The sequence below is a fragment of the Scleropages formosus genome, chromosome 24 (genome assembly GCF_900964775.1).
Source record: "Scleropages formosus chromosome 24, fSclFor1.1, whole genome shotgun sequence".
In the NCBI taxonomy this organism is placed as follows: Eukaryota; Metazoa; Chordata; class Actinopteri; order Osteoglossiformes; family Osteoglossidae; genus Scleropages; species Scleropages formosus.
Window position 1 is genome coordinate 17629965 of NC_041829.1, and position 18485 is coordinate 17648449.

Here is an 18485-nt window from a genome sequence, read left to right on the forward strand (position 1 = left end):
GAAAATAAACATGTTTATTGTGCTATTAATGGTTATGAAAAACATTGAATTCTTTGTCTAAACCATACAAATCGGATACATCGAATGCAGAGTTTAATTACTATTTCAGTACTTTATGAATAAACTGGCCATTTTACTTGCATCTATTTAGTTAACAAAGCAACACGACATCTTAGCATATATGACTTCTGAAAAGTACAAAGTGGAGTCTTCATTTCCTTTTATTTACAGAGCTGAAACAGTTGTGTGGACCTCTACTTGAGGTCAAAGGCATCACAACTTGCTCATGACACTCAGTCACAGTATGTATAGGAACACAAATACTTAGAGGTGTATCCCTGTTCTACAGTGATTTTATTCAGGACGGTCTTGCCTTTATGACGGATGCGATCACTCTTCAGCCTTTCTACTCTTCCGTGTTGCCTTGTTTGCCGCCGTGGTATCTAACTCCTTACTGCCTGCAGGATTCACACTTCCTTTGGTTTTAATTGTCTTGACTCTGGACTTCTTTTTACCTCGTTTTGGAGATGCTGTTTTTTTAACCTTACTAACAGTCCTTCGAATGAGGTCCTCCCTTCCAATCTCTGTCATGTGTTCCTCCCAAGCTTTCATTTCATTTCTGTAACGCACTTTATCGTCTTCGGCTTGTTGCAAGTACACCTTAGATGGATAGCAAAAAGGTGCAGGTCTTCATCAATACCGTGACTGTAATGTTACAGTAAAACAAGAGCAATCTTTCCAGTTGAAATGCTGAGCTCTCACCTGTTTCTCTGCCTCACTCAATTTCTTCCAGGCATCCATCAAAGTCTTTGCCTTTGCCTAATGTAGAAAGGTAGTTGTTCTTAGATTTACCAGCACAAAATACATGAAATGTTTTCTAAAGACTAACAGGAAATGTAATTTTCACTACAGATAATTCTCACAATCATTGTTGCTCCTTTTGTTTCTGCATAATTCTCTGTGATGAAGATGATGAGGGCAGTCCGGGGACGCTTAGGTTTACCAAGATTTCTCAGCTCCTGGGAACAAAAACAAACTAAATTATAACCAGACATACACTGATTTGTTGCGGCACTGAGTGGAATGTCTATTGTCACAATTTTATTCACTAAGCTGTCTGTAAGGGGAAAAAAGTGATAAAATCCATTCCCATCACCATAACTTGTTTTCTGAAGCCATCTGTCTCCTCAGTAAAATTACCTATTTGCACCCACCCCTAACCACTTCTGGTCTTGCCATGTCCTAAATCCTGTCCACCTTTGGACATCATCTCTTAATTGCACTGCTGTTTGCCCACTATGTTCATTTCCACACTCAGTTGTACTGTTGTACAAATGTAAATATTGCTGTTGTCTATCATTTGCATTACTGTTGTCTTGTTTATTACTTGGACATGGTGATTGTTTTGCATATTACTACTGTCCGGTGTTTCATGTTTGGCACCAAAGTTTCACACATCCTCTGCCCTTCTCTTAGAACACGTTTTCACAATGTTTAAATAACAAAGTTGAAGATTACATGTTTATAGCGCATTTTTATACAGACTCAAAAGATCCAGGTTCATATTCCAGCTCCAAATCTCATACTCTCGATCTATTTACCTTGAACTACCCCGGCAAAAATTACCCAGCTGTATAAATGGATGAATCAATGCAACAGTTGATAATAATGCAAAAATGCAGTGCAACAATGGAAGTCACTTTGAAAAAAATCCATCCATATAATTTAAATAATTGTTTGTCCTGGTCGGGGTTGCGGTGATTTGGAACCTACCCCACAGTCACTGGGCACAAGTCTGAGGGGGGTCTGAGGCATGATTTTACTCACCCTCTTCTTCCTGGTGGCCTTCCTCTTTGCCAGTTTCTCTCTCTTTTCTTCCTTCAATGCAGCAGACTGAGCAGGAGTGAGCTGGGCTCTGTACCGCTCCATCTCAGCATTGTACTGCTCCCTGGAAGCAGCTGATGCCTCAATAAAGGGCTTCAAAAAATAACAATTTATCAATATATGCACAGCTGTGAAACCACCTGATGCCTTAAGAGTATTTCTGTATCTGACTGTTTCCAAATAATTATGAATTGTGCAAATTTGTAAATAATGCAAACAGCACATTTAACATTCAACCGACAACATACTTGATTAGACAGATGACAAAGGGCCATTTTTATGTATAGTAAGACATTCGCTACTATACTTAAAAATAACTATAGAAATACAGATAGACCAACAGATACACAAATATGCAAATGTGCCTACAAAAGTGAGCCAAAATCACCGCTGAACAGCATACAAAGCTGGTACATACTCCCCCCAAAAAGTCTTAAAGCTGTTCTTGTAGCAAAGGGTGGCTCTACCAAGTGTTAATGAGCAGGTGCTGAACGCAAAAAGAACACTGCAGATGATTTTTCTTGAATACTATTTACTAATATAATGTTTTATATAATTAAAATTTTCAGTGTTTTTGTTGTAAAATAAAAGTAGGAAATATCAATGTAAAATTTGTGATTTAAAAAAATAGTGGTGGTAGACTAGAGGGATGTGGTGGCGCAGCGGGTTTGGCCTGTGCCTGCTCTCTGGTAGGTCTGGGGTTCGACTCCCATTTGGGGTGCCGTGCGACGGACTGGCGTCCCGTCCTGGGTGTCCCCCCTCCCCCTCCCCCTCCCCCTCCCCCTCTATCCTTGCACCATGTGTTGCCGGGTTAGGCTCCGGCTCGCCGCGACCCCGCTCGGGACAAGAGGTTTCAGGCAATGTGTGTGTGTGTGTGTGTGTGTGTGTGTGTGTGTGTGTGGTAGTAAACTATGGAAGGCACTGTAAACACAGATGTACACAAGGTAAAAGACAGACATCTACACATCTAGTATAGATATATGTATAAACAGACAAACATATACAAAGATTTATAAACAGTATATAGTGACAGGTTTTAAGGTATGGTATACAGTTTATACTGATTATAAAGGGGCAGTTCTTACCTTTTTTTGCTCAGGTGTCATTTCCCTCCATTTCTGTCCAATCTTTCGACTAAGATCAACAACTTTGGCCTCTGGTTAAAGGATATTTGATGCATGACGTCAGTATTTAGTGAGAGACCGACAGACACAGATGATATGGCGACAGAGAGAGAGGGATAGGCAGGCAGACAGCGAGACAAGAGACAGGAAGAGACACGCAGAGAAAGAGCGAGAGACACACAGACACAAAAAATGACAGACAGAGACATGAGACAGACAGACACATGAGACAGACAGAGACATACAGGCAGGCAGGCAGGCAGGCAGAAAGAAAGACGCACGGATAAGAGTGAGAGACAGAGACAGGCAGAGACGGACAGAGACATCAATCATACAGACAGAGAGACAGACACGACGGACAGTGAGTCTCTGGCTGCTGAGAGACACACTGAACTCCACCTGGGAACTGGCGCAGGGCGAGGGGCCACTGCTGCTCGGCGAAATGCATGTAGCTCGTCTTGGGTCTCTTCGGGGGGCCGTCCGAGGAACTGCCGAAGCACCGGGCCGCCGGGAGCGCGGAGACACACCTGCGCCTGCGCACATACACGCGCACGCTTGATCAAAAAGAACGTACTTGAACGGTCACTCAGCGGCGGTGAGAAGTATGAATCCGCGCGCTGGTCCCTAGTCGCCGCGTTAACCAGAGCTGGAGGTTAGTGATAAAAAACCCAGTTCCCAGCAGCTCTTCTCCTCCTCGTACTCACACCTTTCACTGGCATTTATATTTAATTTCTCAAATATTAAATGCAGCCAACTCGCGGCTCCTGCACAACACAGGGAGATGCTGCGTCCAGCAGAACTTACCTCAGAACAGAGGCGCTGGTAACCAGCCTGGTTTGCAGGAACCCCAGGGGTTTGAGCAGGAGGCGCGCTCCCGCGGCCACGGCGACGCCGCACGTGAGCATCGTGGTTCGCGCAAATTAATGTCTGCGCAAACACATGCGGTCGTGCACTGAGCTGAGAAAGACTTCTTTCAGAGTGGACGGGTCGTCGCTTTGCCCGCAGACCTTGAGCTCCGCACAGGGCATGGAAGGTAACAAGGCGCTCAAAGCATCATCCAGGCCCAAGAAGGGGGCGTTGGAACCGCGGTAAACTTACACTTCCGACTTCGCTGAATGTGAGAGATAACGACAGAGTAGTTTATACTTCCGATTCACGGAAATTAACTGTACGAAAATAAAGCAGAGCTATTAACTGCACAGTCTTAGTTATCGTTTTTTTTTTTTTTTTTTTTTTTTTTTTTTTTTTTTTCAAAGATCAAGCGGGATAATGCAGGGAATCGATCACTTCGAGCTTTGCTTCACAAGTTAACCAATGAGAGTGGACAAAACTGGAGCTCTCGACCAATCAAAAGGCGAATTACCGTACGGTTTTTTTACATACTCTCCCTCAGTTGTTGCTGAAGTGCATTGTGGGAAGACCAGTTGACTCTTAAAATATGGAAAGATTTGAAATCGCGCTTTCGACAGCGGTAAAATACACCGAATGAAGTCAACAAAAACATTTTATTTTTATCTTAAAATTAAGCCGAGACCATATTTGTTTATAGATGTATTTGTGTACAGGTATAAAAGAGTTCTCAAATTTGTGCAAAACGGATCAAAGAGTGTTCTAGCTTTCTCTCATGAGAAAATTACTTCAGAGTTTGTATCCCCTAGTCTAGTTTAATTTTGTTTAAAAAAGTGGGTGGTATAGAATATTTACTTAAATGCAGTTTTGATATGGGGAAAATCCCGTAGAAACTAGTTTTCATAAACAAGTACTCCTTACATGGTCACTTTGTATAAACATAACAAGTGTGTATTTTCCCCACACAAATACTCCATCGTGAACAATAGATAGATAAAAGTTAGAAAAAAAAATTTTTTTTTTGAAAATTTGATTCAAAATGGCATAATTTGGGTAAAACTAATCAGTACTGTTGGTGAAACATTACATTAAATTTGTTAATAGGTACAGTGTTTCAATTAATTTGTCAATATTTCTGTGTAATTACTGCACTTCCTATGGAAATATTGACTTTGTTTCAAAATCAAAATGATCATCTGTTAGCAACATTTGAAGAATTTACAACACGTATCAGACTACAAGAAAAGGATATTCTGAGTCATGGATGTAATAAACTTTTAAGATCTATACAGCAAGTGTATGGTATCCTTGCAGTTACAATTATATGGGAACTCCTCATTTATGAAACAGATATATTGGAAAAAATATGGATGATCCCCAATAAATATTGTATAACAAGGTTTATGATGTTTCATATAAATTACTCCATGAAATCTGCCCAATAAAGACCCTTTTTATGTAATGATTTAAGATGAATATAAGATACTTTCTCATTCTATGCAATGCAATGAAATTTTGTGTGGCAACCCTCAAACAGCAGCAGAAGGAACACTTAAAATAAATAATATGATCAATGCACTTTTTGTGAAAGTAGCCATGAAAATATTCTAAATTTATTTTGGTTTTGTCCCTTGGTATTATATTAAAAAGAAACTAATAGTGATATTAAAACTTTCTACTGAAAATTACTTTTAAAAAAATCTTTGTAATTGACTTATCATATTGATGCATTATTACATACACAAAACAAGGTGGTGTAAAGAGTCCAATCTTTAACACTTAATTTATATGTGAAATGTACTTGCAAGCAATTTCAAAATATATACAGTATGAAAGCAAGGCATACCTTATCCTTGTTTTCTCCATTTTTTCTTTTTTCCATAATGTGTGTTTGTGTTGTAATGTGTACATCTGTTGTTTTTTTCATTTTTTTTTTTATTATAAAAAGTGAGTTTGCATTATTACATGTCATATTGCTAGAGCAGATGACAAAGGAAGAATATGTAAGATCACTTTTATAACACGAGCAACCTGTGAAAATTGTTTTTATTCCATGTTTAACATCAATAATGAATTATAAGCCATCTCCTGTTCCTTGGGATAAATGTTGTGTGAAAAATGTACATTCTACGTTCAGGTTAAGGAAAGAAAGTGAACCCATTAAAACCAGCAAGACCACATTTTTACATTTTAATACGATACGATAGAACATTAGTTCAGTTATTCTCCAACTTAATGAAAACACTAAATTATAATGTGGAAAAACACCTTTTTCAAAACTTATAATCAATGAAAAAGTCTTTAACACATATCATGAATGATACAACTGAAGGAACTGAACATACAGTTCTTTAAAAGTCAAAACACCGACTGAGGTCTAGAAATGTATATTTTAAACAGGAAAAAAAAAAAAAATCATCATTCACATTTGGATCAATTTAACATTTAAAAAAAAAATTTTCTACATTATCTCCAGTTGCATACAATATCCATTGTCTCTTAGCACGATCACTTTATAACCTTAGAAAAATACTAAAACTTTTAGTGCTGAAAATCCATCACAGAGTCTGGGACTACTATTTACAAGTGCTGAACTTCAGGTTCTTCTGTCTTTAACCTGCTACATCAGCTTTCCTTTCAATTCAGCCAACTGCAGTGTAGCTTAAAGTCACCTTTGCTTTAACGGACTCAACTCTAAACTTTTTGTTCCCTTATTTTGCTCCCTGGACCTTTTTTCTCCAGTAGATTTCTTTCGAACGAGGTCCTCCCTTCCCATCTTGATCATTTGCTCTTCCCAGGTCTTCATTTCAACTTTGTAACGGATTCTGTCATCTTCTGCGAGCTGCAGGTAGGCCTTAAAAGGAGTAGATATACCTATGTGAACCCCATTAACATAATAATGATATGCTGTATGTGACGAGATTGAGGCTATGAGGATGACATGAAATTATATAGAAATCGTGAAATATTTTTCCAGTTTCATGCAGTAAGACTCACTTGTTTCTGGGCAGCATACAAGTTCATCCAGATGTCCATTAAGGCTTTCATCTTGGCCTACCAATGGAAAAATTGGACAGACTCAAAACAGGCACTACTGTGTTTAAAAATGACAGCTGTAAAAATAAAAATAAAAAAAGCAAATTCATTGCATGTGAAAAGAACAGTTTGTAGATCTCACCACTGCTGTTTTTCCTTTTGCTTCTTCAAAATGCTCTGTCATAAAGATGTTGACAGCAGTCCTGGGGCGCTTGGGCTTTCCCAGACTTTTCAGTTCCTGGTAAATCCACAAAAATTAATAAACTGCATAGGAAGTGACTTCAAAACATCTTACTTTTATTTCTATATACAGCCTATGACACGATTTTCCATTCCACTTTAACTGCAGCCCAAATATCATTTGTATTCACTTGGAAAATTTCTACACACAATACTGGGTTACAGGGTATTATTAAGCAAAAATGTATTCTTTACAGCCAAGCAATGGTTTCCCCACACAATATTCTCTGGGAACACATACACACAACGTCTACAACCGCTTGTCCCGAGCAGGGTTGCGGCAAACCAGAGCCCAACCCGGCAGCACAGGGCCGGAGGGGGTGGGGACACACCCCGGATAGGACACCAGTCCACCGCAAGGCACCACACAGCGGCCCCCGGCCAAACCTGCTGCACCACCGCACCCCCCATTAGAGGAACACATTGCTCTGTTTCTATTATCAGAATCAGAACGAGTTTTATTGCCAAGTATGTTCACACATACAAGGAATTTGTCTTGGTGACAGAAACTTCCACAGCACAGACAGAATGACAGTAACAAGACACAGATGAGAAGATAGAATGTGAATAAAGGATAAAAAAATATAAAAAAATAAAGTACACAATATACAAAAATAGTCACTAGACATATGTATGTACAGGTATGTTCTATACAAATGCAAGGGAATGTGAGTAAGAGATATAAAGATATAAATAGAATTATTATTATTATTACACTATAATAATCCAGTACAATACAAGACAAAACTGTGGAAAAGAGTGAGGATTAGAAAGACTACTCGCCCTCTTTTTCTTGGTGGCCTCTTTTTTGGCCATGCTTTCCCGCTTCTTCTTTTCCAAAAGAGCAGACTGATCCCGAGTGAGCTGGGCTTTGTACTTCTCCATCTCGGCATAATACTGCTGCATGGCTGCTGCTGATGTGTCCACGTAGGGCTTTAAGAACATTTCCAAATTCTGACTTAAATCAAAAACACACCTGTTGCACCTGCTCCAGGAGGTCAAGGTTAACTAGTGGAACCTTAAGCTGTTTTTCACCAACTTGAAAATAATACAGTATATAATATAGAAAATAATCTACTCCAGCATGCAATAATTAAATATGCATATGGTGTTATTCTGTTAAATCACTTGTGATTGTTTGTGTATCATATTATTTAAAAAAAAAACAAAAAAATTAGGAGGAGGTTATCAGGATTCGTCTATCCTGCGTTTATGCACCTACTCGAGCAATGAACATCGGTGCATCAAGTGGAAGGTAACAAACCAGGTTTACTTAAGAGTCATATGTCTGCAGCCATGTCTCTTTCTCTTAATGTAATGCACAAATTGCATTTTTGATGAGATGTACATCACTTTGGACAAAAGCGTCTGCTAAATGAATAAATTTAAATGTATATTTCATTTCATTTCAACTGGCAACACCTCCACCATTAAAATCATCATACACTGGTACTGGAAAACAAATTACAGTCTTTTCAATTTCCCACACATGTTCAATATATGCAAGGACTTTTTTTGCCCACAAACTAAAGGATAAACAGGTAGTGAGTATTATTAAACTAAAGTACGGCCTTACCCTTTTCTGCTCAGTTGTGAGCTCCTTCCACCGCTGTGCAACTTCTCGAGTTACATCAGGAACCGAGAGTCCTGAGAACGAGAATCGTGTTAAAATGACACATTTGTGACAAACACCTGTACATAACGGTAGCACAACTAAAAAACAATCATGCCGTGTTTAAACAGAGTTGTGTGGGTCATATCCGCCAAATTATTTGGCAAATAAGCTTCAAGAGGGGGTCGATGCGGACTGCATTTCACCTGGACGCTGGGCGACTATGAGGGGCCTCTGCTGCTGCGCATATCGCATGTAGGCATTCAGGGGCTTCTTCGGGGGTCCGTCCGCGCTGGAGCCGAAAGCCCTGAGTGCTGAACCCACAACACCGGTGCACCTTAACACAGCAGGGATGGGGAATGGTGGAGCAGTAACACAGAGCATGGTTGAAAACCACACTTTTACACTCCCTCCTCATGACACTGTCTTTCTGTCCTAAAAGTGCACATGGACATAGTTCCATATTATTCATAGGGGGTTGCGGTTGGACATGATCAAGGACACATGGATGGATCATGGTAGCGTAGTGCTGCTGCCTTGGACCCCAAAGGTTGCAGGTTTGAGTCTCACCTCCACCTGTACCCTTGAGCAAGGTACTACCCAACTTGCTCCAGTAAAATTACCCACCTATGGGTAAATAACTGTAAAAAAAAACATTCAAGTTGCTTTTATTAAGAAAAATGTAGGCTAAACAAAAAGGTAAATGTAATGCATGATTCCCAGAGACGTATATTTTTAAAAAAACTTAGACACACTTAAAAGTCGTTACAAACATGACTACAGAGAAGACAATTTAGAACAGATAACTTATGACTACTCTCATTTTAATGAATTTATGATGATCATCATGTTCTTCTTCGTATCCCTCCTTCGTACTTACCGAGCTGCACCAATGCAAAGACTGACTCTGAGCTCTTTGCCCAGAAGGGTGATACACGACGAAAATAAGGTGCAGGGCACCATTTTCTACAAAATCACAATCTTAGTACAAATATGCATTGGTTGGGACGGTCGGACATAAACACTCCAGAACCAAGTTCATGAAAATAAACTGGTCCGCACGGGCATGACCGCGTCAGTCCCAAATAGCAGGCTGAAGAACCGCGCTGAATTTTTCCCATTGGTTGCGTAACGCGTCACTACTACGTCATACGCATTTACGTACTTTTCACGAGTCAATGAGAATTGAGGGGATTTTGCTCCTCCACCAATCAGAATAAGGAACAAGAAGGTTCTCACACGCCTTCATGCTGTCGAAATAAGGAGGTTCCTGTTGTCGAGGGGCCCTATGGGAAAATGAGTCTTAGTGCTGGAAGCGACCGCTTCACCCTAAAAGACAGCAGTCTAATAGTAATTCTTCTTAAATGGCGTGAACCGGCAACCTTCAGGTAACAAATTATTAGTCCTTTACCGCTACTCGAACTGTTGTGTATCATACACACACACACAGTCTGAAACCGCTTGTTCCAAGCCGGGTCGCGGCGATCACAGGGTGAAGGGTTGCAGGGGGAGGGGACACACCAGGACGGGATGCCAGTCCGTCGCAAGGCACTCCAAGGGGGACTCGAACCCCAGACCCGCCAAAGAGCAAAACCCGGCTAAAGCCGCTGCACCTGTTGTGTGTCACTGCAGTACTAAATTTGCAATTTAACTTTTGAATTTTATTTATCTGGCATTAATCCCCAAAGTAAATTTGATTAATTTTGATAATGTAAAGTATCACTGGTTCAGTTGTAAAGGAATTTAATATGAAATGCAGTTATATTAGCAGATGACTCTTGGATGTGATGACCTGTAGGCCTAGTATTTATTGTTTGAGTGTTAATGATCAAGGCCACCCCAATTTTGTGACAGAAACACAGTGTATGGAGACAATAGATGTCAGTCTTTGTCTTCTGATCCACTTTGTTACATCTGACTTGTAGAAGAGGCAAGACATAGTGCAATAAACCTGCAAAAAGCTCACAAAATTATTTCAAAATAACTTTTAATTCAAAATGATAAAAATAGATCCAATACAGACTTTAAATTAGACTACAAAATGGAAAAACTTTGTAAAGACAATTACAGTATTTAAAAGGTAGAACTAATCTAAATGCATAATTTATATTTTGAAATAAGTGGGAGACCAAAAAAAAAACATTTTTCCCCCATGTAGAGCTGTAATTACTGATATGAAAATATTAAACAATTTTTAATAATATTACTTAAGGACTGTGAGACTCTAAAATGTATGGGGCCGTATAGCTTAAAATGATCTGTAAAGCCTTTTTTTTTTTTTTTTTTATTACATTGCATATTTTTCAGTCCATTCTTTTGCCAGGTTGTTATACCTGGGAAAAAAAAAAAAAGAAACACAATTACAACATAAGGTAAAGTCAAGCATGAACAGCATATTTTAAGGTGCCTTCTAGTTTAAAATTTTAAAACCACAATTTCAAACTTTCCATATTTTGTCACAGTATGGAATACAATAATGTATAGTCTCAGATATTATGCACTGAATTGAAACTGGTTTTACGAGTCAACCAGGTAAACAGTTTTTTTTTTTTTAGTTTATACAACCATTTATTAAACAAAACTGATTGCAACCCATCTTCACAGCTAGTACTGTAATTCAGCATAGTGAAGAGCACCTATTAAAAACCTGTCTGTCAACATAGGTGGCTAAGTGACCATAGATGGATGTTGTTTTTACAATAAAGATTAAGAAATGCAGACCTTTACATAAAAAAAACGCTCCTCGCACACCTCAACGACAGAACAGCCTTATTAACCTTCCATTATTTAGTCCCAGATATAAACGGAAAAATTACATTTAAGGTCTCAAAATCTGTTTTTGGATTCAAGATCTGACATACATTTCTTTATTGCAAGAAATTACATTCAGTGAAGTTGGTAAGCAGAGACCTGACTGTAGTCTTGAGTTTAATAAAAAGGTTTAATTGCAAATATTCATTCATGAGAAGGTCAAAGAAAAAAAGAACACATATGTTGACTACTGATTTCTGCACTCATACTCACTTCTCTTTGTCTGACTTGTAGATGTGTGCTATATCTGGAACTAAGGGGTCATCAGGGTTTGGATCACAGAGCAATGAACATATGGACAATAAAACTGAAAAACAGATTTTTTTCAAATGTAAATATGATTTCCTTGCCGGTGTATTAAATTTTAATATTAGTTACCAGGAAAACCGGCTCAAAAACACTTTGTGGCACATTAGGTGAGTCTAATGAAATGGGGTCAATACCACATTTTCAGTTTTATTTTTTAATGTAGGGTAGGACATTCCTCTGTAAATTCTTTTGTGTATTTTAACAATGAGTAGCACATATAACAACAGTGAAATCACACATTCATACATATCAATCATGTTCACATACATTATGTGATATCACACTTGGCATCCATTTATTTGGGCTAAAATAGAGATGCTGTGTCATCAAAACAAATACCTTTTGATATTGTTAATGCTGGAGACCATTGTGATCTCAAGATGTCCAGGCAAATACTTCCATTACCATTTATGTTTGGGTGGTATATTTTTGTGGCAAATGATACCTGAAGGAAAACAGAAAATATTAAAAATCTCACTTTTTGAAACATGTGTTAATTGAAAGCTAAGAAGAATGTTTCAGCCAGACCATCTTGAGAATTTGTCTCTAACTTTAGGTGGCTTGAAAGGATAATCCGTAGGAAAGTGGATTGTGAGAAAGAATAGTCCTCCTTGATATGGGCTGTCACCCTGCAAAAGAGAGGTCCTTCATGGTTGAAAAACAAAGTTGATTATGTATTGTAAAATGCCATTTAGCACATTATTCAAGAATAAAATAACATCACTTCTGCACTTCTCTTGCTTTAAATTTACAGTATAAAACCTTTAATATGAATATTCTTAATATGAGAGTGCTGAAATGTTTGTAAATGTGTGTAAATGTCTGACAAATTGTGACATTTCCAATGATTAAAATGGTAAGATTCATACTTACAGGTCCAATGATTGTTGCTTGCCAGTGAAACACTACAAAGAAAGGTAAAAGTGAATGTAAGTGTCGCAATAACCATTATGATTTGTTCAAAAAGAAAACAGCAGCACCAAAAAATAAAAAACACACAGTTTTCTCCAACTGGTCCAGCTGAACACTGTGTCGGTGGATCTCGTTCTAAATCATGTAACTCCTGCAAGGAAAGGAGAAAATTACTTAAGTAAGTGTGGGAACCTCATACCTTAAAGCTCAGTATCATCATAAAAATATCATTGGAATCTGTAAACAAACCATGTGTCCTGGGGTAACTTAATTTACCTAAAAAATCTAAATGTAAAATTAATGTTGAGTTAATTTCAACATTAATTTATGTTAAATGGGGCAGCTGGTAACAGTGTTTACAGCTGCAGCCTTCAGACCAAAAGGTTGCAGGTTTGAATCCCACCTGTAGTATCCTTAAGTAACATACCTGAATTGCTCCTCTAAAATTACCCACCTGTATAAATGGGTAAACAACTGAAAGTAGTTTAACATTTTAAGTTGCTTTGGAGAAAAGCATCAGCTAAAGGCTCTAAAGCACAAAAATCTTAAGTACAATGACATTTGCAATGGCTTCTGCAGGCCTACAAGGACAACCATGTTTTTAAACACCTGACACAATGGGGCTGTAATTTTATAATGTAATCAGGTCCCTGGCAAAACACTTATGACATCAATGACAAACTGAAAGAAATTAAAATGAGCTCACTACATTTAATGTAGATATTTCAAGGAAAATAACAAGCCCTGAAATTGCCTGCACATCTGATCCAGAAAACTGTGTGTAAAACTAGTGCTTCAATATTTTACTCAGTGAACTAACTGGATGTTTTAATCATGTGAGGAAATATGTTCACATTATATACTGTAATGTATATAACATTAATCCAAGGAACTGAATTTACCGATATATATATAATATATATAATATATATATATATATATATAGGGGGTGCGGTGGTGCAGTGGGTTGGACCGCAGTCCTATTCTCCGGTGGGTCTGGGGTTCGAGTCCCGCTTGGGGTGCCTTGTGACGGACTGGCGTCCCGTCCTGGGTGCGTCCCCTTCCCCCTCCGGCCTTATGCCCTGTGTTGCCGGGTAGGCTCCGGTTCCCCGTGACCCCGTAAGGGACAAGCGGTTCTGAAACTGTGTGTGTGTGTGTGTGTGTATATATATATATATATATATATAAATATACATATACACACGCACACATTTTACAGGCCAGTCCATTGTCATCTGTCCAGTACAAACAGCTGGTGTTTTTAACTATTTCAAATGGCCCAATATATTATAAGTTACCTACTTACCTTCTGAATTCTCTTCAAAGCCATTGGACACTTTGTGTCTATGAAATTATGCAGTGTTTCAGGAAGAAAAGCAGCCCAGATGCAGTCCACACTCCCGGGGTACGTTTTAAATTATTAGTCCAGCCCAGGTTTTATTCCGTTTCCGCCTTCTGCGCACACAAAGATAACGAAATGCATTGTGGGCTTTGTAGTTCTTTCTCCCCTTAATATAGCCCCACACGTTAAAATTTCAACGCATTTGCTGAAGCTGGTTTGTAACAGTACTCGAGTGCAGTGTGTACAGATTTGTGTTAACAGTGTGGGGACATGATACTAAACCTGGAGGTTGCTGGTTTGCGTCCCACTGTTTTTTTTGAAAATACGTCTGTCAAAACTTAGTCAAAAAAAAGTTGTAAAATATTATTACTAGTACTTATAGTCCCACAAATGAAACAAACGAAATACTTACATACTAACTAACTGGCAGCTATTATTTGAAAAGCCTTGCGTTTTTCGACTTAACAATCATGTCATTTACAATCACTAAGGAAATGCAACTGCATACATGTTAATACCTAGTAGAGGTTTGCGTCTATGTACAACTGCCCCTGCGTCCACCCACACGTAGGAAATATATGTATCTTTTTGTACAAACTTTATTGACAAAACCCAACAAGTACAAAAGTCAGGATCATGAAAACGCGGAACCGGATTGACATTTTACAACAAATATCAATGCCAGGGGGAGTATGCAAGGAGAAGAAAAAATTTACAACAAATAAATAAATAAATAAATAAGTGAATAAATACATAAATAAATAAACAATAGACTAGTAAAGAATTTAAAAAGAAATATAAAAATACAGAAAAAAAATAAATAACGAGTTATTCATTACCAGTGCCGTAAGACGTCAGTAGGAGCAGGGCTTTGGGGTTTTTTTTGAAAGACGAAGTGTTCTACTAATGTTCATTCATTCATTCATTCATTCATTTATTTATTTATTTATTTATTTAGATTATAAACAGGGGAAAGAAAGGCTTTGAGCTACTAAATTTACACTTATGCATATATTTCCCTAATAAAAATATTATGGTAACTATTGTCATCGCTCACATTTTTGAAATCCAAGCAAAACATGCTTTAAAAGGAGAAATCAGAACCGAAATAGAAGAGATGTTTCTGTGGGATTTTCACAAAATGAGCACCAGGTGTCGATGTCGTTTTTTAAGTCTTGGAGAAAGCATTTACTCTGGCAAATTTTGTGAATTAATTTACAGGAGACTTCTCTCAGTTCAAAAGACATTTCATGGGTAACGTTCACACATTTTCCCAAGGGACATTATCCAGAAATTTACTCCAATATGGGACCACATGACACTTTAACTTCAACATCCTCCTGATCCGATCACTGAGTGTTATTTCTGTGAAAATTTAGCCAAATATCACACAGCTCTACGTTTGCCAGTAAAAACCCTAATATCAGTTTTTCTTGAAGAATTTTATCAGTATATGAACACTTGTGGCGTATAAGGCCATTAAGACTGTACACATATTTTTATGGTGTTGATGTCTGAGAATGCTTTGTAATTTTTTGTGCATTCATTTTTATTTACTTATTTTTTGGCTGGGTTTGATTGTTCTGGATTAATGTTCTTGTATTGTGAGTGTTTAATAAAAAAATTGGGTGAAAACACGTACCGTCTCCCTATTTCTGCCAGTACGTCACATAACGTCAGTTCTACGTCACCTCCCTTGCGTCAAGGTCACGTGACGCCCAGTGTATGCGGAAGTGTTTTCTTTCCTCTAACCACTGACCTTATTGTCAGGATAAGGGTAGCAAACTGCGCGCTCTCGTACTGCTAGACATGAGGTCAAATTCTATGTCCAAAGGTAGGGGATGTTTCGCTGATCGTGACAAACGAGTCGAATTCTAAAATGCTGCTTCTGTAACTTAGATTTGTTTGTCTGTATAAAATAATTTTGTAGTAAAGATTGATTGTCAGACGTGGTGATAATCCTCTCTCTGAGTTGGTGAAATAAATCACGCCTTTCAGTAGTAGACAAACACTAGACATCGGTTTTTATGGGGAAAAAGTAAAGGATCTGATCATCTGATGTTTTTTCAGCTATGGATTATGCTTGTCCTTGGGGAACTTTGCGAGAATAATTGTCTGTGACAGGCAGATAACCCAATGAGTCTCAGTACTTTTTCTGTTTGTGTTTCTTTGGGGGCCCTGGGATGTTTTATTGCAGTTTATTCAGTATTCTGTTTTATTCAAACTGGCAGAGATGATGTAGGATCCAATATATCCTCTATTTACGAAGCTGAAACTCAGCGCCTTCTCTCTTTTAGGACCTGTAACTCGTAACCATGGCAGAAGTTGTTGATTTTTTTTCCCCCCCACTACTGTGTGGTAACCAAGGGAATTTTGTCAGTCAACACTTGTGTGTTTCACTGAGTTTTCAGTGATTTCAGAGAATTTCAGAGAATTGAGTGTGTGGAATGAGCTCCCTCTGTCCCTCAGAACTGCTGAATCCCCCAGCATTCAAAAAGGGGCTCAAAGAATGTTTTCATATACCACAAATCTGCCATTATAATTTATTTGGTAACCAAGTCTCAGATTTACTTGTGAAATGAATACCAGTAATAATGGCAATGTTTTAATTGTGTCTGCACCCAAAACTCTCTTATTTGAATGCACCTTATTTCCCCTGAATGATACATCCTGTGGAGAAAAGCATCTGCTAAATGAATACATTTAAATGTAATGTCTGAGCACCTACCAACCTCAGAATTTAGTGAAATTTGTCAAAATTAAGTTAAAAGTGGATATCCTTTTTTGTAAATGTGCCTGCCTGACATCCATACGCCTAATTTTCTCCTGCAGCTGAATGGATCGCAGCGGTCTCCCTAGCTGCTGGGACTGCAGCTGTTGGTGTCCTGGTCTACAGGACATTCTTCTCAAAAGACAAGTGCTGCAAGTCCAGGGTAAACCTGGATCTGCAGAAGGACAACCCCAAAGTGGTGCATGCCTTTGATATTGAGGATCTGGGAGATAAGGCTGTGTACTGTCGTTGCTGGCGCTCCAAGAAGGTAAAGGTTATGACCATTGCCTTCTATAGTTGAAATTTTATTTTTCAGTCACTGCTGGAAAACCAGAATGTAATCTGTGGAATTTCATCCAGTGCAAATTTTAATGTCAATGACGTATTGCATGGAAATGTAGACTTTGAGTTTTCGTTTGAGCAACTGCATTTGAACTTTGCTGATCAATCCATGTCTCCTTCTCTTTTGATAGTTCCCATTGTGTGACGGCTCCCATACGAAACACAATGAGGAGACTGGGGACAATGTTGGTCCTCTCATAATCAAGAGAAAGGAAGCCTAAAGACCTCTGAGAATACTTCCCAAGAAAGCAGAATTACAGCTGTACTGCTTTTTTCATGAATGTCCTGCTGTTTATATGTAGTGTGATATTTAATTAGTAACTGGCTTGTTTTTCATAGCAATATGAGTATGTCAGCTGTGGGATTTGTGTGTTTTACTTGGTAGATTGTTCTGGCTTGAAAAACTTGAAACCACTGGCTACACTGATGTTTAAGGCTAACATGTAATTATGCTCAACATGATACAGGTAAATTCAGTCCAAATGAAGTCTCCTCAACAAACACATTTTACTGAAACTTACTGGTCAGTGTGACTTCACTACATTTTTTGAATGTTTGTCAGTGATGTAAGTAAATGAGTTCTAAGACTTTTGATTGTTTGTTTTTTTTTTTTTTTGGAAAGGAAACCAATAAACCAGGGCTAATGATCCTGGTCCTTTTGGGCTGTAATGTTGACAGGTCTTTCAAAACCTCTGAACAACAAAAGAAAACTGACAAGTGATCGATTCCAATAAAGGAATTTGTTCATTTGTGCTAACTGGCAGTCGTTTCTATAAAAAAATTGCATATACAGGCTTGAAAGTACTAGGGTTTAGAATTTCAGTTATTATTACTCCTATTTGAGTTAAAATAACTGAAATGAACAGTATTTTCTGACTGTTTTGTGTTTTTTTTTTTTTTTTTTCTCTCCCTGAAGTGCCAATTGATGATGATTTTCTTGTACCTGTGGGACTGGTAATTGTTCATATAAGAAACTGTTCGACTGACATCAGAGATTTCTGTTTAAATAATGCAACCACTGATACATGGAAAATAAAAGTTTACTCATGAATACAAGTATTTAAGTCTGCAGAAGTGTATTATATGCTTACATGCACAGCATTTAACACAACACTGACTTTGTGAACACTCTTGGGGCAGGAGGTACAGTATATTTGTACATAACTCATTCTTAATTCCAGTCATTTAATCACAGTCACTATGAAAATCCACTTGTTCCAGATAAGTTTGCAGAAGCTAAAATTTTACAAGAAA

The 18485-nt window shown here is 38.1% G+C and overlaps 4 protein-coding genes across 8 annotated transcripts; 1 reads left to right on the top strand and 3 right to left on the bottom strand.

Moving 5' to 3' along the window:
* Nucleotides 1–25: 25 nt before the first annotated feature.
* On the bottom strand, nucleotides 26–4234 carry tfam (transcription factor A, mitochondrial). The gene is made up of 7 exons (XM_018761330.2): nucleotides 3813–4234; nucleotides 3408–3541; nucleotides 2970–3040; nucleotides 1828–1977; nucleotides 924–1019; nucleotides 763–819; nucleotides 26–660 (listed from the first exon to the last, which is right to left on the bottom strand). Exons 1-7 carry the CDS (start codon nucleotides 3911–3913, stop codon nucleotides 391–393), a joined length of 879 nt encoding a protein of 292 aa, XP_018616846.1. The 5' UTR covers nucleotides 3914–4234; the 3' UTR covers nucleotides 26–390.
* Nucleotides 4235–6324: 2090 nt separating this feature from the next.
* Nucleotides 6325–9845, bottom strand: LOC108939741 (transcription factor A, mitochondrial-like). Its single transcript, XM_018761331.2, has 7 exons — nucleotides 9626–9845; nucleotides 8952–9082; nucleotides 8710–8780; nucleotides 7917–8066; nucleotides 7036–7131; nucleotides 6855–6911; nucleotides 6325–6711 (listed from the first exon to the last, which is right to left on the bottom strand). The coding sequence occupies exons 1-7, from the start codon at nucleotides 9706–9708 to the stop codon at nucleotides 6526–6528; spliced, it is 774 nt and encodes a 257-aa protein (XP_018616847.1). The 5' UTR covers nucleotides 9709–9845; the 3' UTR covers nucleotides 6325–6525.
* A 1055-nt stretch (nucleotides 9846–10900) lies between these two features.
* ube2d1b (ubiquitin-conjugating enzyme E2D 1b) lies at nucleotides 10901–15805 on the bottom strand. Of its 5 annotated transcripts, none has more exons than XM_018760944.2 (8): nucleotides 15762–15805; nucleotides 14084–14232; nucleotides 12865–12928; nucleotides 12739–12770; nucleotides 12417–12494; nucleotides 12205–12310; nucleotides 11770–11863; nucleotides 10901–11078 (listed from the first exon to the last, which is right to left on the bottom strand). In XM_018760944.2, the coding sequence occupies exons 2-8, from the start codon at nucleotides 14105–14107 to the stop codon at nucleotides 11033–11035; spliced, it is 444 nt and encodes a 147-aa protein (XP_018616460.1). In that variant the 5' UTR covers nucleotides 14108–14232; nucleotides 15762–15805; the 3' UTR covers nucleotides 10901–11032. The 5 variants fall into 5 exon arrangements, with proteins under 5 accessions (XP_018616460.1, XP_018616463.1, XP_018616458.1 ...); XM_018760947.2 differs by lacking the exon at nucleotides 15762–15805 and adding an exon at nucleotides 14959–15002; XM_018760942.2 differs by lacking the exon at nucleotides 15762–15805 and adding an exon at nucleotides 14532–14685.
* Nucleotides 15806–15843: 38 nt separating this feature from the next.
* cisd1 (CDGSH iron sulfur domain 1) lies at nucleotides 15844–18294 on the top strand. Its single transcript, XM_018761008.2, has 3 exons — nucleotides 15844–15953; nucleotides 16952–17157; nucleotides 17363–18294. The coding sequence occupies exons 1-3, from the start codon at nucleotides 15929–15931 to the stop codon at nucleotides 17450–17452; spliced, it is 321 nt and encodes a 106-aa protein (XP_018616524.1). The 5' UTR covers nucleotides 15844–15928; the 3' UTR covers nucleotides 17453–18294.
* Nucleotides 18295–18485: the final 191 nt, after the last annotated feature.